This window comes from Solanum dulcamara, chromosome 7, assembly GCF_947179165.1.
Source record: "Solanum dulcamara chromosome 7, daSolDulc1.2, whole genome shotgun sequence".
In the NCBI taxonomy this organism is placed as follows: domain Eukaryota; kingdom Viridiplantae; phylum Streptophyta; class Magnoliopsida; order Solanales; family Solanaceae; genus Solanum; species Solanum dulcamara.
The window spans coordinates 65,091,037-65,114,369 of NC_077243.1; the positions used below are offsets into that span (position 1 = coordinate 65,091,037).

Here is a 23,333-nt window from a genome sequence, read left to right on the forward strand (position 1 = left end):
GTTCATACTATTCTATATGGTAGGTTCTTGATGCCTTTTGTTTGCCTTGATTTCCTTGCATCCACATGATATTCTATTTCTCCTTTATTACTTTACAAAACAAAAAAATTGTTTTGTACTTTAGTAATTCATTTGTTAGAAACTTGTTGTGCATCTAGTAATAATGGTGCTTTCCCTTCTCTTGGAATCTCCTGAAATGAATCAAATATTTGAGAATCTTTTCCTGCAAAAGAAAAAATTATGTTAGTGAAAAAATCAACCACTCTATTACCCTCCCTCATCACATGCTTCACCTCCACATTTCCATTCATCATCAGCCACTTGTTCTTCTTAATGAAAAGAGTGATACACCAAGAGACCTTCCAATTTCCATCCAATATCTTTGAAAGAATGAGTGAGTCAATTTCTAACATAAAAGGGGTCAAATGGTGAGACAAACAGTATTGTAATCCCTTATCCATGGCCATAGCCTCTGCCTCTAGGCTAGTCTTTACTCCCAAATTATGAGAGGTTGTATAAATAAAATCACCATTCCAATCCCTAATACAATAAACCCAGTACTTGGGCCTAGATTTCCTTTAGAAGCTCCATCTGAGTTACACATGTGGCAACCTACAATAGGAGCCTTCCAATAGATCACCTTTTGAACAATATATGGTTGATACCCTTCAGACAACATACTATAGAAAGACATCTTCTCCCCGTGTTTCAACGTGTTCCTCCTCTTCTAGATTTTCCAACAGATTAGACCATGGATTGCATTAAAAAGAGGTTTTAGCTTAGATACACATAATCATTCCACCACTTATAGATTATGTCCTTAAGTTAGATAAATGGACCCTCAACCCCTGTAGCACTAGCAAACAGTTCCCATAGCCTCTTTTCATTTTGTCATAATATAAAAAGATGTTTATAACTATCATTAACGATAAGGTTACAAAAACAACACAACATCTCATCTTCAATACCCACATTGATCAAAAAATCACCTATGGGAATTCTTCTCTTGGTTAACCTCCAAAAAAAGAAAGAAATCTTGAAAGGAACTCCTTTTTTCCAAATCTTCAGATAATCTTCATGTTCAACCCCAAATGTCCTCAAAACATTCCATGTTGATTTAGCAAAAAACTTGCCAGAAGAGTTTAACATCTAGTATGGTTGATTCCTTTCTTTAGATTCTTGCACTATACTAACCTTGCTAGTAATGTGGCCAACCACAGATTCAGGAAATAATTGATGTAATAATTCTTTATTCCACCTTCCCCCTTTCATCAATTTATTAACATCATATTGCAGATATTCATTAGTATAGGAAATAGGAAAATAATAATGTAGAGCTCCAACTTGAGTCCAATTGACAAACATGATGCTAGAATGCCCACAATTAGGTTTCCACCAATTTTTTTGATCAATAAAATCCCTAGCCAGTAACATATGTTTCCAAGTTTGTGAACTCCCTCTCTATTTCACAACTTGAGGTCTATGTCTTTTGCAATATTTATTCCTAATAAATTGTGACCATATAGTATTTTTAGTTCTAAAGTTCTACTACAATTTTGCAAATAAAGCTTTGGTGACATCAAACAAAGACCTACAACCAAGCCACCTTCCTTTTTAGGTAAACATATCTCTGACCAAGCAACCCAATGTTTGTTTCTGCCACTCTTCTTAAAGCTCCAAGGAAACCTAGAAAATATTCTGGGAAGTTCATGTATAACACATTTAGGAGGTATGATGGCTGAAAGATGATAGATTGGAACACTCTGTAAAACATTGCTAATTAACATAACTTTACCTCCAAAAGAAAGTAACTTGACCTTTCAAGCTTGTACCTTATTTTGTAACTTCTTCATAAGATCAGTAAAATGAGTTTTTCTCTTCTTGGCATGCCCAATTGGGGATCCAAGGTACATAAGAGGAAAGGAACCTCAGGAAAAGCCAGTGCATTCTTCTATGGTAATAATGTGTGTCCAGCCTTGTTATGAATATAAAAGGCACTCTTTTTCTCTATTAATTTTTTGGCTTCCTGTAAGCTCTTCATAATTATCTTTTAAGAGTAACTATAAACAATGGTAAATATAATTGTGTCTTCAACATAGGCTAAGTGATTGATCCTCTCACTCCACTTAGGTAGACCAAATCCTTTCAAATCAGGAAAGTAGTGAAGATTATTTAGAGCCCTAAAAAGTAACTCAGCAGCTAAAATGAATAAAGAGGAAATAAAGGATACCCTTGCTTGATTCCTCTGGTAGAGTTAAAACAACCATAAGCTTGACCATTAATCAACATAGAATACCAATTGTTAGCTATCAATCCCCAAATTTTGTCAGTAAAAAGTCTACTAAATCCCATCTTATCCAATACTTTCATCAAAAATCTTCAATCCACCCTGTCATAAACTTTATCTATATCAAGCTTAAAAACTACATTTGGTTTATTATTCCTCTTTTTGATGTCCACAATATTTTTTTGAGCAAGAAGGACATTTTCAATAATACTTCTGCCCTTGATAAATCCAGATTGATTTGAAGATATAAGCTTAGAAAGCAATTCTTCTATCATGAGTAATCCTAGATATGACCTTATTCAGAAAATTACTAAGACTAATTGGTCTTAAATCAAAAAATATGACCACTTTTTCTTTTTTAGGAATGAAGAGTAACAGATTTAGGTAAAGCCATACCAGAAAAGAAAGCAATTACCACTTTAAAGATGTATTTACCAACAATATCCCAGCAAACCTAATAAAAGTGTCCTATAAAGCCATCAGGACCAATAGCACTATTACTATTCAACTCAAAAGCCACCTCTCTGATTTCATCCAAACTAGGATGCTTATTCAACAAAGCATTATCTTTCTCATTAACCTGAGATAGAATAAGTTCCACAAGAGAGGCATCATCTTCCTCTGCACCACCAGAAAATTAATCTTTGTAGAAGCTCAGGGATTCCTCCGGCACTTCATTTCTTTCTGCCCAAGATCCACAAATTTTCAGTATTATAGATATCTCCAATGTTTTCCTCCTTCCTTTTACAATGTTATGGAAAAACTTTGTATTTATGTACCCTTTGGTGAACTATTGGATACCATCTTTCTGTCTCCAAAACTCCTCATCTAAACATCAAATATTTGTAATACTCATCATGTGATCTGTTTAGATTAGATCTGTTAGCAGCAGTAGGAGAATCCTCAAACAATTGTTCTTTGATTCTCACAATATCATCTTCTGAGACCTATTGTTCCCCTCCATTAACCATTTTAACTTTATTTGTTTCCTCATTCTCTACTTGGAGGGGAGAGTGAAACTCAGCCATTTTCTCAAGTTGCTCCTTGGTAAAATGTATCTCTAAACTGCCAACCCACCATATTTTTGCTTTCTGTATCCTTAATAATGATAATATATTCTTGATTTTGCAGGTCTGCTTGATCAATCACAGTTACTGCCAGATGTTCCATTTGTTCCTTCTTCTTCTTTTTTCTATTGTCATTTACATCCAATTTTGAATATGTATTATTTAATGTACAAATGTCTACTGCTATCTGTGTTTGTTGTGTTTCTCTTCCTCTGTTATCCCTTCTATCTTGTTCTGCTTGCATGCTAGGTTCATGATCATGTGAGTGAAGTTCATATTTGTATAATGAATTGGTAACCCATCCTTTAGGGTTCCCCTATTCATTCGGATTGCCAAAACAATCGCCACCCTCATCTACAGCATCATTCAATGCATTGACATTATTAGAAGTAATCATATTTTTCTTTTCTATCTCCATTCCTGAAGTGCCAATAATACTGTTGCTATCTAATGAACCTCCTATTGGTAGGATTCCACTGTGTGTTCATTTTTTTATGAAACCTTTGTTGTTGATAAAGAACCCTTTTTATCTTCTCCTCAGTGTCTTTCTCTTGTGGTTTCTTTCTCAGTCCAGGATGTAGAATTCTACAATCATCTTCATTGTGGCACTGTAGTCTACATTTCTTATAATACTTAGCAAGAATATCATACATCACCTTTATTGTTTCCACCCTTTAAGTGTTCTTCGCGATATCCTTAACCTCTAGTTCCACAAACTTGGGTGGATCATCCAATAAATCACCTTGGACTTTAACCTTAGCACAAATAGGTCTAGTTTTGTTGATAGTCGCCATATCCAAATAAATTGACTTTCCAATAGCTGAAGCCAATGAAAATACTGATTCGTTTCCAAAATAAGTGGGCCAAAGATCTGAGAACAATATTCATGCCATCACCTGCGTAGTCTCCTCATCCACCTTAAACTTTTCATCATAGATCAGTGGTCTCATAGGATAAGAAATTCTTTTGTTATTAGTCATGTAATACAATGGTTTGTCATCATATTTACAAAGTCCCCAAACAGCTCCATCCTCATCAGAATATGTATGCTCCTGAGTAAACCAATTTGTGGAACTCCTTAATATTGCATTGCTTAGGTAGAGTCCTACTCAATTCTTCTAGATCCAGATATCCATATGAAAACTTACCTGTTAAAGCATATTCAAGATTTTCTAAGATGTTCATATGTTTCACTTAATCCTCCGTCCATGCCACCTGGAGAATACTGTTAATATAAATAGGCCTTTTAAAGGGGATTGGTGGAATAGAAGGCCATTTCATATTAGTTCGCGTTTTTAGATTCGTAGCTTCCAATAACGAAGGATATTTACCCTCCTTGAATTTACCAAAATCCTCGATATGAAAATTAGGCTCGTCAGGCAAATTAGGGTTATTAAAAAATAGGACTAACATTAGTATTAGGCACATTCAAAGCAATAGAGGCGTTGAGATGTTGAAAAATGGAAAAAGATGTATTAGAAGAAAGAAACAGTACTGGACCAGTACTAGAAGAAGGCTGGCCGGTAGTCATAGTGGTCATTTTGATGTGTCACTTGATGATCTAGGGTTTTTCGTCTTAACGATATTTGATTATCCTGTCGTTCAGAGGAAGGGCCTCTCGATTGTCTAACTATTGTTCAGAGTCAGATAACAAAATATATATGATGTATCATAGGACACCAAAGAACCCGATGAACATACAATAAATGTAATATTATTTTAACTCATGTCCATTTGGACAACACTATCAAATACACATCTGCTGATAATAAAGAAAGTTAATCTGAGGATACTAAACATCTTCCACACACAACCAAGATATTCAAAGAAGAAACCCAATAAAACATACATGTACCAATTTAAGCCCTTAGGTCCAAAAGCAAAATTGCAAGTTACTCTCATTTGAATGAAGATCACATTTGAGGGTTTCCATCTATTTGACTCGGACATGTATCAACCTTTACATGGTAATTGAGCCACTATGCCAGCCTCAACCTTTCTTACGCCAATCACAACCTCAACTAATGTTATTCGTTCTTGCATATCCAATACACTCAACCAAGCTCATCATTTCATTTCAATCAAACTTACAACAAACAATTATTGTTTTGAAAAACTTAACTCATTTCGTACTGTTGAGCTAAGAAGAAACTAGTTTTGATGATTTACAAATAAGTATCAAAGAATTAGGTTTTTAGCAGGTCTCTTGGAGAAACTGATTATGGTGATAATTGGGTTGCAATAGTACTACACATGACATTCAAAGAATCGGGTCCTTAGCAGACTACTGATCGAAAGTTGTGAAGCGGACTTCCTCAAAGTATGATTTGAACTTGCATAACTGATTTTAACTACGTAGTATGTTGTGGGACAATTGTCTACTAGATTGTGTACAATATCCTTTTCCAAAGCATGAATGAACTTGCATAACTGATTTTAACTATGTAGTATGTTGTCGGACAAGCATCTACTAGGTTGCGTATGATATATTGAGCAATATTTTGATGTTACACTTCCTCGTTGTTATAACATGATATTGTTGAGTGGTAAAACATGATCTACACTTGTTTTTTTATAAACTGAGCATGTCATCCTAGTATATACACGATTGAAGCATGCTTGGATATTTTGTGTTGCAATACGTGTCATAGACTTGTTTGATTGTGTGATACTCTTCAAATGATATTATCGTATGTAATCGATGTTGTATTTACTTTACTTGAGGTTATCTGATTCTTCTATCACATAATTGGACTCGCCGTTCTTTCAATACGGGCCTATGGATTGGTGTGTAGAATCTCTCTAAATTAATATTAGATAAATTGATAAATTTTCTAAGATAATACTTTTTTCTATTTTGACTTGGCTCAGTAAAAAATATCACTAATTTCGATAAATTAATAAGATAACATATTTTCGGAAGACCTCTATATAAATATATGGTCTCATTAATATTATAACTTAATAATTCTTTAAAATTACAAAAATATCTAAGACAATCTAGTGAAATATGATTATAGTATTTTTTTTGTTAAAATTTAAATCTAGTTAAAGCTCATATCTAACTTTTTTTATTACATCTAAAAGTCTTGTGTTGTCTTCTCGAACTATACCAAACAATTGTTAAGAGTTCTAAACATGATAAGTTCTTCCTTTTGTATAATTGGTTCAAAAGGTATTGTATCATCTTCAACTTCATCATCAACATTTGTTTTCTCTGATGGTATGCACAATATTTTCTAAACTCTGGACCTTTGAACACGTATCATTTCCAATCGGATAATCCAACAGGCTATTAACATCCATTTTATTGTATTACTGAAATCATTAATCATTACCTCAAATTCATGAGTGTCATTTTCACTAGTGAGTTCATTTAAATTCTTTGAGGCTTCATCCCTGGACGATGTTGTATAGTGGTCTAGTAGTTCTATCTGTGTATGTCCTATTGTTATCACACTCTAGGGCCTAGTACATATATTAAAATGATTTTAGCAATGTGGATTCGCCTAGTAGTTAGCAGCTCTCTAGATGCCCATCACGATCATGAATTTGGCTCGAGATATAAGTTTAGCGCGGGCTGTCCATATTTTATCCACTTCTACGACAAACAATATGGATCGATCCATATTTGATCTGACACAAATAAATTAAGTATAATTTTTAGGAATCATATAGTGTAAGGAGCAAATTACATTCTATCTCTACCCTTTATTAATTTACAAAAAAACCTTTAAATTTGTGCCATCGGGGTACATAACATTTATCAGAATACATAAATATTGATACATTATAGAACTTGTTTATTGAGTTTAAAAAGAAAATTAAAGATAATTTAAATGTTAGTTCCACAAACAACGCAAAACAAATTGATATCAATCTCTCCCAAAATGGTAATAACTTCAAACAATTTAAGTTTCAAATTTTCTTCTCCTACTCTATCCCAAATCGTAACAAACTTTCTTCTTCATCCATTTTTTTTCCAGTCACCACTTATCAATTTTTTAATTCTTTTTTTAATTTTTTCATCTACAAATTTCTGATACATATGGATGAATGATGTATCTTCGACTTCAAAATCGACTACGGAAAAAACACTCCAAAAAGGAGGGAAAAGGTAGAGTTGTTGGTGGCTCCGGTAAGGGTTTTGGGTCGAGATCCATGGATGGCGCCATTGTTGAAAGTGAAAAAAAATCCACACGAGTTGATATAGAGCAAAGAAGAAAGTGTAGAAGGATTTCGTCATCATCTTTTTTTTTTGCTTTCAACAAATCAGATTGTTGATTTTTTATTTTTTTATTTTTTGTTGTTCATCTTTTTGTGATACATAGAGGTTCAAATTTTTAATGTATTGGGTTGTTTTTCTTTCTTAAATTAATGTATAATGTCTTCATTTTCAACATTATGATACATTACTTTTTTATCATACACAATGTATTGTGTTCAAATAATAATTTTGATACATAATCTTAATTTATTGAAACACAAATTAGTATGCATCATGTTCATAGCTATGTATTTGATATATAACTATTATAAATTTTGTTATCTTTTACTACCAAATATATACACCTAAACTTATTCAACTAGAAGGTTATGTATATGTAGACATTATCAAATATAATTGTTGATACATAAAAACTAATATTTTCGTAACAATATCAATTTGTATCATATTCATAATTATGTATATGATACAATATTGATAGAACAACTGGTTAATTTTTTTTAATATTTTGTTATTAATTTTTTTCTGATACATATGAGTTCGGATCTATTTTCATATTTAAACCTATGTGTCTCATGACTTTAATTATTTATATGATACATAATTATTATAAATAATATAATATACCATGTATCAGTTGTTGTTATGTATCTGCAGTATTTAATTTTTATTCAGATATATTCAAATTAGAAGGTTATATGTTTGTGCACATTACCCAATAAATACACTTGATACATAAAACCCTAATGTTCTATAGCTAAAGCACTGTGTATCAAATTAATTGATATCTACATGATACATAATATATATCAAATTCAACAGTTTTTGAACTTTATTACATGTATCATATACATATACCAATGTGTTATGTACCACACACACAAAAAAATGTTAACAATTATATATATAATGTATCTTTTATAAAATACAATATTTCTCAAATAAAATAATATACATAAATAGTAATGTATCATGCACTATTTTTTTAGGCATGATATATAAATTCGAATTTATAATAAATATATCTGATACATAGAGACTATCACACAATAATGTATCTATCTCAAATCTAACATCGTATGGGCACCAATTACTTATTTAATGTGTAGTAGAAATACAGTACTTATCAATTTAAACAAGATACATAGATAGTAATGTATCGTGATAAACCTATCCATCTCGAAAACACAATTCAAATATAATGTTTCACAATGTTTAAACAAAGGCGTTATACATTAATTTAAAAAGCAAAAACAAATAGATACATTAAAAATATGAACCTATATGTATCACAAAAAGATAAAAAAAAAATTGAAAAAAAAAATCAACAATCTGATCTACTAAAAGAAAAAAAAATCAACTTTTCTACCCCTTTTTTTTCCACATTCATTTTAGAAGATGAAGGTACATCTTTCTTCGACTTTGCCTTCTCAACATTCTGATTCGTTATTAATAATGGATCATACAATCGTTTGGATCTGTTTTCAGCTCAATCTTCATCGTCGAATCATAAACACGATCAATATTATGTAAGTTTAACTGGGTAATCCCAATGTTAAAAGAATAAGCATCATCCATATGTATCAGGACTTTGAATATGCAAAATCAAAAAAAAAATAGATGGATGAACTTTCAGATGAAGAAGAAGAAAAACTACCTATTGAGTACATTGAAATCGATTAACTAAACAAAGAGTAAATTTGAAATTCAAAATTGTAATGAATGAAGTAATTGATGTGATTGAGAGAGTGAAAATAGGAGAGATTGGAGGAATAAAAATAGGAAAAGAGAAAATAGGAAGTAATGTATGTGGATGAATGGGTTTTGGAGGAAAAAAAAGAATTTTTGAAATATTTTAAAATGGTAGGAAATAATAGAATATAGGGAAAAGGGTCAAAATGTCCTTAAACTATTTGAAATGAATAAAAATGCCCTTCGTTTATAGTTTGGTCCAAAAATATTCTTATTATTATTTAATGGGTCTGAAATGCCCATATTGTTACAAAATGAGTCAAAATTCCCTTTTTCGAATATATATATATATATATATATATATATATATATATATATATATATATATATATATATATATATATATATTATTTTTTAAAAAAAATAAATCTTGTTCCTTATAAAAAATTACTTTTAAGGAACTCTATTCTTGTTTTTTTAAAAAAAAACACTTTAAGTAATAAAAATGTAGAAAATTATTTTATTCTTCGTAATCTTATTTGATTGATTAAAAAAGAATAATTCCATGTACTCTAAGTTTTAACGGATAATATATGTTATATCTATAAGATCATAATAAATTCATCGTTAATTTTTATTCAAATAACGATAAAAAATAATTATAATAAAATAAAAAATATTTTAAAATTTTAAATTTTTTTTCTAATTGAAGTAAAATAAGCATTTGCTAATAAAAGAAATATTATTAGGAAAAATATATATATAAAGAGCATTTTTGACCCATTAAATAACAATAAGAGTATTTCTGGATCAAAGTATAGACAGCAGTAGCATTTTTGGACTAAACTATAAATGAAGGACATTTTTGTTCATTTCAGATAGTTTAAGGGCATTTTTGATCATTTTATGGCAAGAATGTGTAGATAGGTAATTTTTCCATAAAATTAATTATCCAATTTGTCTTTGGTTAGACGAATACTTGACAAATTTATCCTTCTGTCAGCACAACATCCATCATGCCAAGGAATTACTTGTATGAACTTATTTTTAGAATGACATAATATATAAATATGAATCTTAACTTGAATTTAACTTGCAATTATAACCTCTAACTTTACTAGTGCACAAGCAGGCAACTAAACTGTCCAAATTTGAACAAATAGACACATTCTTCCTACATTGCGTGATACATTGCAATTTTGTGTCCTATGTGACGTCATACATGTTTTATTCCACGTAGGACAGACGTGTCTACTTGTTCAATTTTATACAAGTTTAAGTATCTACTTGTACACACCCAAAGTTGGAGGACATAAATGCCAGCTGAAGCCAAATTAAAAGGCATATTTATATATTATGCCTTTTAGAATCATCCATTTTGATGGATTAGGCCGTGTTTAAGTATGTGACCAAAACATAAATTGAGGAGAAGAATGGAAGCGAGCAGAAAATGAGACTTGATCTCTTATTGTGTGGTAATAACATCATCCTCGTACAGATTATATATATACCTTCACATGATAAAAAGAGAAACAACTCAGTGAAACTAGGCAATGCTACTCACTGTGGCTTTGTTATTTTTATTCACTTCCCTCTCTTATGGTAATTCCACAGGTTCGATGTTCCAAATGTCTTTGGCGTATTCATGGATTGTTCTGTCACTGCTAAACTTGTAGGATCTGGCTGTATTCAAGATTGACATCTTTGTCCACCTCTGCAGAAGAGCATTCACATATATTAGGCATAAATCACAACTTCAAATTTGGTGTTTGCTCAAGTTTGAGTGATAAAACAAGTCATTTTAAAAAAAATCAAAGTCAATAACATACACAAACATGAGAAAGCAAACAAAATATCTAGAAGGAATTGCAAGCAACTGGACTTACTTTCTGGTCGCGATATGCCTCATCAATTTTCTCTTGGCATTCTATGTAACTGGGGAAGTCCTGTCCCACAAGGAAATAGTCAGCACGGCCAAAACCTTCATTTCCTTCCAAGGATCCGAGTAGGTCATCATAGTTATAAGAGCCAAAAGCACCGCTTCTAACAAATTCCTTGACCTCTTCAAAACGTTCATCAGGTACAAACTGCAAAAGAGAGGAATAAGATTTTCGTTCAACAACTGAGCAAGGTGATCATTCAAATGCATCTGAGAAGAAGCTTTAGGGGTTGTTACTGGTAAGGAAATAAAAGACGAAATTTGACCAATAGAAAAATATCAACCAAGAAAAAAGAACATGGATCAACATGTCACTCAAAAGAGGGGTGAGTTTTACCTTTCCGACAGCTCTTGATTTTCTAAGCCCCGCAATTTCATGAGCATGAGCACCGAAGAGAAAAAAGTTTTCTTTTCCAACCTCTTCCCTTATTTCAACATTAGCGCCATCCAATGTACCAATTTGGATACAACCATTCATTGCAAACTTCATATTACTGGTTCCACTGGCCTCCATTCCAGCCGTACTGGGGGATAGGAAGAAAGAGAGAGACAGAGACTCAAATATACATATAAATCTCTACATAAAGCTAAAATCATAAACCTACAAGATTAATGGAAATATTAGATATTTATGTGCAGTAATCACATTACTGAGAAATGAATCAGCTTGGATAAACATTTTCCACTAGTAGTTGCCCCCTTTAAGTATCATTAAGTGACAACATAAAATCACCATTTTTTTCTAAACAGTTCATGAACTACTAGTTGGCAGCTACCAAAGTTTTTCCAATGAAATAGACTAGCCACTGCTCATTAGTTCCCTCTAAGTTTTATTTTGATCTGAAAAAATGATGTTACTAGGTCAGTCATTCAAGTATTGATCTGTTTGTGTCAAAAATTGGGGAAAAGCATTAACTGCCACCAATAAAAGAGAAGGAGCATGAAGATCCAAAAGTGCTACCCCTATAACCAGCCTTTGATGTATAAACAGGGTTCAGCTGAAATTTTCACATCATATGCATTCACCAATGCAGACATATTAGCAAAACTGATGTCGTCCACACAAAGGCAGGACACTTTAGAGAGAGTATAACTGCATAAGGACAGGAATCTTAAAATTTTCGAAATTATCACATAATAGTAGAATCATTTTGTAACAGTTGAGTTTCCAAGTAGAATATACACAGTTTACTGCCAGGACAATCAAATCAAATGGTGCTGTTTTGTGTCTGTGAACGAGTGAGATGATAACTGTCATGTCACATCATTTCACTATGCATTCCACTTGATGCATATATGAACTATGCATGTGATGAATATTACAATAAATACAGTACTGTAGCATGATATCACACTCAACACCCAAGTGTTACACTAGTGATGAGAACTAAGCAGCTAATCGTCCAGTTATGTTCGCACAAACAAGTTTAACATAGTACAGAGTTGTTGGATCAATTGTTACCAGTGGCAGCAAATCTATGGAAAAGGCAATTGAAAAAGAAAGATGAAGTCAGTTAATTACCTGATATGTTCTGATAGATCGCTAGCAGGAATTAGCAATTCAGCAACACTAACATTGTAATCTGGCACAAATATAACCTACAAGATATAAAGGAGAAGACTCTTTAGGTGAAAGTGCAAAAAGTAATCATATGATGAAACAGATGGAGAAATATCACAGACAAAATTACCAAGGAGTGAACTAAAAATAATCTGACCTTTAACTGCTAGAAAAGAATAGCTTGTATCAAAATCAAAGAAAACACTTTCAAGACAAATAATCAAGTTAATACCTTCAACAGATCACCTATTTCTGGATCATGGTTTATAGTAGCGCCAACATCTGTGATAAATTTTACAATCCTCTTGGCTTGCACATAAGTGGCAAAAGCTTTTCCCCCAAATATGCATACTCGAGGAACAAAGTTAGTCTTTCTTTCTGCAGCTGTCATGTCTTTCATCTTCTTATACCGATAAACGATGCCGAAAATATTTAACAGTTGTCGCTTGTACTCGTGAATGCGTTTTACCTGAGAATTGGTTTTTTAATTGGCAAGTGTGAGATACTTTGTCCAAGAACAAGAATGATTCATATAACTAAGATAAAGCTAATTAATCTCGTGGACAAAACTGAAAAAACGGAGAATAACACACCTGAATATCAAACATTGCATCTGGGACAACAGAATACCCTGTCTTCTCTTTGAGAAAGGAGACAACTTTAATCTTGTTGTTCCTTTTTGCTTCCCTCCACTCAGTTTGAAGATCTTCATTATCAGCAAACTGTGTATGGTACACACAGTTCAATTAGAACATAAGACCAACCTTTTAGGGAAAATAAACTCAGTTCGAATTCAACTGCTTTGTAAATAGCTATGATGTGTATATGTTATATTTTTTAACTTCAGTATCAACTGGACAAAAGTTGCAGGTTCAAGGTGTGATTTAACTTTTATTCTGAAGATATTCTCCTAAATTATGTTATTTAAACGCCCCCCCCCCCCCCCACACACACCCAATTATAATTTAGTTTAACTTCAATTATTGCACTAATGCAAATCTTGATATTTGTTGTCAACAGCTTTGACCAGAATTTTGAAATCAATTGAAATAGGACGGTAAACCGCGACCTATGCACGGGTTTAGGGATGCCTAACACCTGCTCTTTAACCAAATGAATTTTGTTGCCCAATCTCTGTTTTTCACAACCATTTGGAGTCAAAAAAGTTCAAAAGGGTTTCTTTGGAAATCAAGTTCAAGTTTTGAAAAGAATTTCAAGGGATTGGTCAAGTGACCTGCACATTTAGCCAATACGATCTGCTTCCTTAGGTGGTGACTCAAAATTTTCCAACCCCTTTGGATTGTAATCTTCGCGAACACAGCCTTCACATGTTTACCAAAAATCAAAAACACTAGATCTCAAAAATTTGGTGAATCTTTGGAAGGTGCAAAAGAGAATGCATTTTCAACTATCTAACAACAAACAACAAAATCCTCCACCTCATCTTATATATGCCAAGTCAGAAAAGGCAAATGAAATACCTTCTGTAATTCTGCCAACTTTTCAGTTTTCAGGACCCAATCCTCTGTACCAGTCCACTTAGTTATGATGCTACTAAGAGGAGGATTGCAGAAACGAATCCATCTTCTTGGAGTCACTCCATTTGTTTTGTTTTGGAACTTCTCAGGCCAGAGCTGTAATGTAAATGTTAAAGAGTAACATAATACATGAATTAAAACTCAGTTTGACCAAAATCACTGATCAGATACATATCAAAGGATTCATACTAATGATGCTTACCTCATAGAAGTCATTGAAAACCTCCTCCTTCACAATTTCGCTGTGGATCTCAGCAACTCCATTAACAGCATGACCTCCCACAACACACAGGTTGGCCATGCGGACCTTCTTAGGTGGTATAACAGCTGGTTCCGGACTCACAGGAGTTTTCTTGTCAATGTCTTTTTCTGCAGCTGCTTCTGTCTTCGCACTAGTTTTCTTACCAGTGTCATCTTCATCACTAGTCACAACTTTATCAGAAGCTTCAACTTCGTCATGGACTTCTATGGTTTCAGTATCATCGTCAATTGGGCTTTCAGGCTTAATAAATAACTCAGCAACAGAACTGGGAAGATCAAAATTTTCTAAAATTCTCATAGCAGTCAACTTCTCCTCCAATTTGTCCAGATCCAGTGAACCATATTTTGATACAATTTCATATACCAGCTGTTAGGATAGCACACTGCAGAAATTAGTCAAAATTGTTTAACTTGCATAACCTAATAGATTTGTCAAATTTGTAGTTCCATCACCTCCTCGTCAATCGCCTCGATGATTTCAACGTGTCTGGGAAGCAGCTTCTGCATCAATTCATAACTCCATTTCTCCAGTGCCTCAGGCAAAACAGTATGGTTTGTGTATGCCACAGTTCTGGTAAGTTTCCACCATTAAGGATGTCAGAGTTTCTATAAAAAAAAAAAAATTTAAAAAAGGAGACAATAGTCTATGTTTAGAAGTGTGTAATCTCCTGTCATTTTGATGTTTGATGACCAATCCAGATGATGTGAAACTTAAAGGTTCAGTAATAAGGTCTCATACTACAGTCTCACTATTTAAAACAAATTCAGATGATGCTTCCGTGCAGTTAATTCAGCACAAAAATAAAAGCCAACAGAAACCTCAATTTGCCATATGTAAAGCTTGTAACTTTAAGTACCTATTAGTAATATTCCAAGCTTCCTGCCAATTCAAGCCCTTCAGATCTATCAATATTCTCATCAGCTCAGGGATACAAAGTGTAGGGTGAGTGTCATTCATCTGCACAGCAACTTTTTCAGGAAACTCTTCCCACTTAATATGATCACCCGATCTCCTCTCAAATCGTGCAATAATATCTTGGAGAGAAGCCGAGCACAAGGTATATTGCTGCTTCAACCGAAGTATCTTCCCCTCCTCTGATTCATCCCCAGGGTAGAGTATGTAACATATCTGATGTTAGAGAAGAGCCAGCTTAGACCAGTGTTTTTAAGAGCGAGAAGCACTAAAAAAGTGACAAAGGCCCGCTTTTCTTAAAGTGAGAAGCAAAGCACTTGCTTCATTGAAGTGAAGCACAGTTTAAAAGGTACCAAATTAAACCTAGCATAGATAAGTAAAATAACTAAATAAAAAAGAACTCAACAAAATGACATATATAAGCAAATCTTTCAATTTAAAAAACTAAAGTAGATAGCCAAAAATCCTCTATTGGACATGCAAAATTAAAACCAAAATATAAATGGATCAACATCCTATTGCTCTTGAAAATTGTCAAAATCTCTTTTATCATCGTCATTATATTGCTCATAATCTTCTCTTTCATTACAACCTCAAAAGGCGAGGTACCTGTGTGTCACTGCACTCTGTCGCTTAAAGCGTATAAGAAATCCCTTCTAATAAAATTGGCTTAGCCATCTAACGAATTGCTCTGCTAAGTTACTACAAAAATAATTAGTCATCAGTCTCTTGTCCCAGCACTCCACCACCCCCACCCCCAACAGCAAGAACAAAAAGGCAAGATGAAAAGAAGAGTAGGTTAAAATGTGCCTATAGGAACATGGATATCAGGTCTCCTGACATTTTCTACAAAAACTTAGTCATGAGTCTCTTGCCTCTGCACTCCTTGAAACCCTCCCCCACCCTCCCCAACAAAAAAAAGGCAAGAAGAAAAGAAAGAGTATATTCATAAGTGAAAAAGAGAAAAGAAAAGAAATGTAGGTTAAAATGTGCCTAGGAGCCCGTTTGGATGAGCTTAAAAAAAGTAACTTTTATGTATGAATTGTTTTTAGAACTTTGAAGTGCTGAAAGTTATTTTTATAAATAAGCAGTTGAGTGTTTGGATAAAAGTGCTTATGATGTGAATTTTAGGATTAAAAGAATAAAAAAAGGTAGTTTGGGAATTTAGTTAAAATATAAGGGATATAAAAGTAATTTCCATGGTCAAAGAAAATGACTTTAAGCACTTTGGAAAAAAAAGTTAGGAATCCTAACTTTTCATTTTTTACTGACTTTAAGAACTTTATGGCTTAAAGTCAGCATTAGACAAACACGTCCAAAAGCTAAAAAGGGGCTTTAAGTTGGTTTTGACCAACTTAAAGCCAATCCAAACGGGCTCTAGGACACCTAGGAACATAGATATCAGGTTTACTGATCATCCAATGTATTAATAGTGAAGTACTACTTCTGGTCAATTTAGGAAACAGATAAATGCATCTCTATAAAGTCCACTGGTTATGATGCAACCAGAAATCATGTCCTACAACAGTTTTTGTTCTGAAGATGTAGTAAGTGTTGAGACTGCAAACTGAGAAGGCTCATACTGAAGCCCAAATCCACATTAAGAAAAGGTAATCAGAATATAAAACTGTTATACAAATTAATAGATTAAGCCTACCTTCTCAGCATTTGCTTGGGCTTCACATGCTTTGGTGTGCTCTCCAGTATTGAAAGCAGATAAATCAAAATCTGCTGATGGAACCTGTGTAGACCACAGTCGAAGGTTGATTGTGGTTTTGGTCTGATATCCTGGTATGGGAACATCATATGCAACTGCCTTTATATCCTCTCCACCAATCCAATACCTCTTTCCATCTGATCCTGTAGTGACTTTTCCATAGAATTTGATAGGATATGAAACATCATTCCTCACAACTTCCCATGGACTGCCAATCTGCATGGACAACTAACAATAATGAACATCCACATTGCATGAACTAAATAAAAGTAAGTCATAAAGAACGAGAAAAAAATAATATCAGAAGCTCTAAAGACAAGAGGAGAACAGTAAGCGACAAGAATATAAACTATCTAAGGATGTAAACACGTGAAATGAAGAACTAAATTAAGTAAAAAGCATACTTCAAGCCAATCTTCAGCCACCTCCTCCTGACCATCTTTTGTAATCAGTTGCTTAAATAAACCATACTTGTACCTAAGTCCATAGCCCCATGCTGGGTAGTTTAGTGTTGCCAAAGAGTCCAGAAAACAGGAAGCAAGACGTCCCAAACCCCCATTTCCAAGAGCAGCATCTGGCTCCTGTCAGTAATTATTCCAAAATTAACAAGTAGTCAACTCCAAATAAAAACATAAAGACACAATAAATATGGCACGTATGGCTTCAGAATATTACAATAGTCAATGCACATAGTCCAACTGTTCTTCAGTAAAACACAGAAGAACTTGGAAAAATAGACAGTTTTTTCTGATGCATGAAATAAAAGTCACACTGACCTGAGAAGCCACATTTTCTAGATTGTAACCAAGGTTTTTCAAAGCTTCCGCATATGCACCAGTAAGCTCCAGATTACCAATTGCATTCAACAATGCTCTACCCTAAACAGTACATAGGGCATTAATTAAACTCAACTGCCATAAAGTTGTTTATGCGTAGTTTTCAGGAACTTTCATGTGTAACAATAAATATACAGTATAATTTGTCAGCAAAAATCAAACGGATTAATTTCTTACTAGAGATAATTTTAGTCACTCTGCAGGATCTTACCAAAGAGCAAAGAGAAAATAAGATTAATGAATCTACCTGTAGAAATTCCATGGATAGATAGTATGCTTGCTTCATGTTCATCTTTTCATATAAATCATACGTAGCGTTCCAATTAATAAGGAGTGAATCACGAACACTTTGAGCTGTTGCAAAGAATGCCTTAGGGAGCTCAAACCTTTCAGGAGAAAATATAGGTGTGAATTCTGCATGGTATTTAATACTTGAGGCAATAGATGCGGCATCAGGAACAAAAGAACTCAGATCGCTCTCAGCACCTATATATATGTCAAGCAATAGAATAAGCATAAATCATGTAAGTAATAAATTGGAAAGAACTGATGTGTATAGTTCTCTGGAAGATATTTTTCTCAGCTATCCTTAAAGTTCTATTTAGCTTTGAAATAACCGTTAATCTCTTGCATATTTGTCAAATGATTGTCTAATCATATTATGTTAATTGTTTCATTTCAAAAGGAAAACTATTTTGAGAAGTTTGTCTGACAACACAGGAGCACAAATTTGGTGACAACAGGCAAATCCCTCTATAAGTTTTTCAATTTACCAAATATCAATCCAACCATGGCTTTCTGTTACATATAGTAAAAGAGCTTATCTCATTCAAGAGGTAGATTCAAAAACTTCCAGTAATTCCTAAGGTCTGGATATCAAGTTTGTGATGCTTCATTATTGTATACCTTCCGTTCCAATTTAACTGTCTTACTTCCTTTTTGATTTGTGCCAAAAAAGAGTGTTCTTCTAATTCCAATATTTAAAGAACTACACACTTGTTTAATTTAAGACTAAAATTCTCCATTTATTTCTTAAACTCCGAGTCCAGTCTAACTAAGACACATAGATGGAGGGCATACAGAATGAATAAGAACTCACCGAAAACCTGTTCGGATACCACAATAGTGCTTTTAACAAGATAAGATTTGATCAATAACAAGATTGGCAGGTCCAAACTATTGAAGAAACTTATTTTTCTGACCCACAAAATGGTACCCTTCAAATGTAGAGGCAAATCGATCTAGTCCTTTGTAATGGGTTAAATTCAACAGACCGCTCCATGTATTGCAAAAAGAATACTAATAAAATGTTCCTTCATATACCCTACTTGGTCTGTGCATTATGAATCTTGAAATAAATTGCAGAATACTAAATTAAACGTGAAAATAAGAGTGAGACCTTGGTCAGTAATGGCATCGTGAACTTTCTGTTTGGGCTCACTTAAGGTGTTGTTAACGTGAAAACAACGTTTGGCTCTTCGAAAATTGGAGGTTCTGGTAAGGAACAATTTGGAGCTTGTGTTTCTAGAACTGAAATGGATGAGTCTGGAATTGGAACCGTAATGGTTGAACAACTCAGCTCCATTTGTAGTGGCACAGTAAGACCAAGTCGCCATTTCTACTCTCTACGCAGATCTAGCTTTTCGACTGAGAATTGGAGATTTATGAAGAATGTGAATTATTGATTGATCATACACAGGAATTAAGTGTGTTGTGTTGTGTCTACTTGTGGAAATGTCACCTTCTCTACTCAATTATCAATGAAATCACGAAAATCCCCTGCACGGGGACTAGTACTCCACTGTCCCCTCCTCTATTTGTCCATTTGGCACAAAAAATCATAAATAAAATAAAATACTCTCTAGTTCACGTTTATTTGTCCATCATTTTAAAAATAAATTTATTCTTCATATTTTATTTTTAATATTAATTACTTATTCTTCAAATTATTTTTCAACATCTAATATTAAATAACAATTAATAGAAATAATATGATAAAATATTCATATCAATTATTGTTTTCTTATAGAGCGTGTCAAGTCCAAATATGATTAGTCCAATTATCATTTTTTGAAAAATTTAGTATATTAAAAAATGTACTCCCATTGTCTCAACTTATGTGGTATAATTTGACTTAACACAATATTTTAAGAAAGAATGACTTTTGAAACTTGTGGTATGAAATAAATTATAGATATTTGAGTAGATACAATTCATTTCATTAAGGATTAAATAAGCATTTTAAAGTTAAATTATTACTAAATATAAAAATATGTTCATCTTTTTTGGACGAAAAGCTAGTCATATAAATTGGGACGGAAAGAAATTTAAAAAAAATTATAATTAATACTAAAGATATATTAAAAATTTAAGTGATATATTATCTCTTAATTTTATGAACATTTATTTTTTAATAGATGGGTCAAATAAAAATGGATGGGGGAGTGTTGTGGATCTTACTCTACCTAATTCATTGGGTAACGATCCTCCTGCGATCCGCAGCCCATGCAAGTTCTTTGAGAAAGTTGTACACTTTTGCTTCGTAGCAGCATTCCTCAATAAAGTAAAAGAAAATTTTAAAGGTTAAATAAAAATTTTAAAGTTAAATTATTTTTAAATGTATAAATATTTCTTCTTTTTAATTAATAGGCTAAGATGGAAAAATTTCATATAAAATGAAATAGTTTGAAGCATAATTTTTTATTTTAATTGAATATAATAATATTCGTTTTTGGAGAAAAGGATAATTTTCTCTCTAAATTATTCAAAATGGAAAAACTTTACCCTACATATCCAATTTTGATGAAAAAAAGCATCTGGTCTTTCACTATCAATTCCTTTCATTTTCAATTCGGGATGATGAGCCCAACCCTCCTGGATGTAGCTCTCTTAATCGGTATTGAACTTGAATTGGATAGACCGAAGTCTTTCTTACCCATCCGATAAGCCTTTTGTGGGGTAGGAGCATCTAGTCGGCAATTTTTTTGGCTTGATCAAAAAGTTTTATGTCCTTCGAGTCGCACGGCGTTTTAATCGAAAGAAGCCTAAAAATTGTTATTTTCCTCTTTTTAAAATAATATGTCTGATTAATTTAAGAATGTTCCACTATTTCATTAGGATATTTGCTATTATCTAGCTACAATTCAAGGGAGAAGTTACACTATGCAGAGGGTGGCCAAACGGACACCCTTCATCAAAAAATTATATTTTATATATAAATAAAATGATACTTTAAATTAGTAAATGAGACAGTTTTGACAACTCCGAAACACTAAAGTTTCTTAGTTCGTTGGTTTTAGTCCTTGGCCAAAGTTGAGGCCTTTGTGATAGCATGCGCGCGGGTCCGAATCCCCGTGACTACACTTTATTTTACATTTTCTAAAGAGCTCCTAATTAATTTCTAAATCATCGTTAATAAATTTGTTATCTTTTAAATAATTCTAAATTAATATTATCGATTAAAATAATCTTAAATTACAGACCTACAACTTAAAAATAAGGAAAAAAAATAAAAAAAATTCGTACCCAATTGAATTTTCAATCTCTTTGACTTCTGATTTTTTTTCATTAAAACTTTAAATAAAATTTTTAAGTAATTATTTAATTTAAAGTTAAAAAGCAATCTTATTTATTTATTTCTATTAACCTACTATTCCGTATAGAGTTTCTTTTTAAAATAAACTCATTTGATTCTACTCTTTAGTTTTCATGCCTCGTTAGTCATTAAAGGTTTGTAAAATCTTGAACCATAAAATGATTTCATTGTAAACTAATTTTTTTTCTTTTCCGTTCACTTCCTATTAAATAAACATGAACATTAAAGCTAAATATTATATAATTTGACTTTAAAAGTTTTGGTATATTTTTTAATTAAAAAAATAATCATTAATGTTAGTTTGATTTACAAAATTTTAGTACACCCATTCATTAAATTATTATTTTTATGCGATTTTTAAATTTTTTTTGTGAAATTTTTGGCTCCGTCGTTGCTACCATTTGATGTGATTTTTGGTGAAGGAGGATCGTTAATTGCTTTGTGGGCCATGGCAGGAGGGTGACCGTCCATTTGCTCTTCACAAAGATATTAAAATCATGGAAATTGTAATCATTATCTTGTCTTCTTTACTATTAGAGAACCGATACCCACACGATGAGAAAAGTGAAGGGCCCACCAATCACCATGGCGTTTGCTTCAATTTTTTGAGAAAAAAATACTCCCTTTATTTTATATTAATTAAATTTTTAAAGCATTTTTTATTATTTAAAATAATTGAATTATTCGAAATTCAAGAGAAATATTTTAATTTTTTTTATTTATCCTTTGCATTAATAAAGTTTTATAATTTTCTAAGAGTTAACCTAGACTATTTATAAAGTTATACTTCAATAATGGACTATTTGTATTTACGATGTCAAATTGAATCATCTTTATGAAGTTGATTAAACAAAAAGATAATACAGAAAAATATGATTCAAATTTTATACATAAATACTTTTATTAATATATATATGTGCAATACTTTAGAAATTCAATAAATATGAAATAGAGGGAGCAACATTTAAAAGAAAAATCGTAAAAGGAGTACTAATTAACCAATCTGAAAATCTTTTTAGGATCTTTTGGTTTGTAAACTATGCTTGATTTAGTAGTACAAAAATAATAGTGCAATGATTAATAATATAAGAAGGGAAAAGCATCAGATATGCCCTTCATTTATATTATTTAGAATTGAAATATCTCTCGTTATAAAATTGACTCGTATATATTTCTACCGTTATAAAAAAATTCACATATATCCTTATCATTAAAAAAATGGCTCACATATACTTTTTTTTATATATATAATAGAAGTAATAAAAGAAAATTTTAATTTATCTTTTTGATTTTCAATTTTTTTAAAAAAACTATTTAGTTGTATTTATGATTCTTCTCACCCATGATTTTTTTCGACTTCTTTGAATATCATTATTTGAGTTTTTTATTTTTTTTTTTTTTCATTCTTTAGTATAAAAATACAAGAAATAAAAAAAGGTGTGAATGGAAAAAAATAAGAAAAAATTTAAAACTAATTTTTTTGCGGCTATATTATAATATTTTTTGTAAAACATTGGGGAATTTATGATAAATTTTACAAGAAAATTAGTGAAAAATAAATTTGACCATCAAAATACTAAATTTAAATTAACTACTCAACCAAAAAAAGTAAAAAAGAAATACATATGAGAAGGATCAAATATACATCTACATGAATATATTTTAATAAAAAATAATAAATAAATTAAAATTATTTTTT

General features: G+C 32.1%; 1 protein-coding gene across 1 annotated transcript; it reads right to left on the reverse strand.

The window, feature by feature from the left end:
• Positions 1-10,710: 10,710 nt before the first annotated feature.
• Positions 10,711-19,803, reverse strand: LOC129894392 (alpha-1,4 glucan phosphorylase L-1 isozyme, chloroplastic/amyloplastic). Its single transcript, XM_055970065.1, has 15 exons — positions 19,439-19,803; positions 18,287-18,525; positions 17,980-18,081; positions 17,608-17,784; positions 17,144-17,419; positions 15,431-15,702; positions 15,027-15,144; positions 14,515-14,940; positions 14,256-14,408; positions 13,368-13,496; positions 13,007-13,243; positions 12,736-12,812; positions 11,551-11,737; positions 11,161-11,361; positions 10,711-10,988 (listed from the first exon to the last, which is right to left on the reverse strand). Exons 1-15 carry the CDS (start codon positions 19,653-19,655, stop codon positions 10,872-10,874), a joined length of 2,928 nt encoding a protein of 975 aa, XP_055826040.1. The 5' UTR covers positions 19,656-19,803; the 3' UTR covers positions 10,711-10,871.
• Between the last annotated feature and the right edge of the window lie 3,530 nt (positions 19,804-23,333).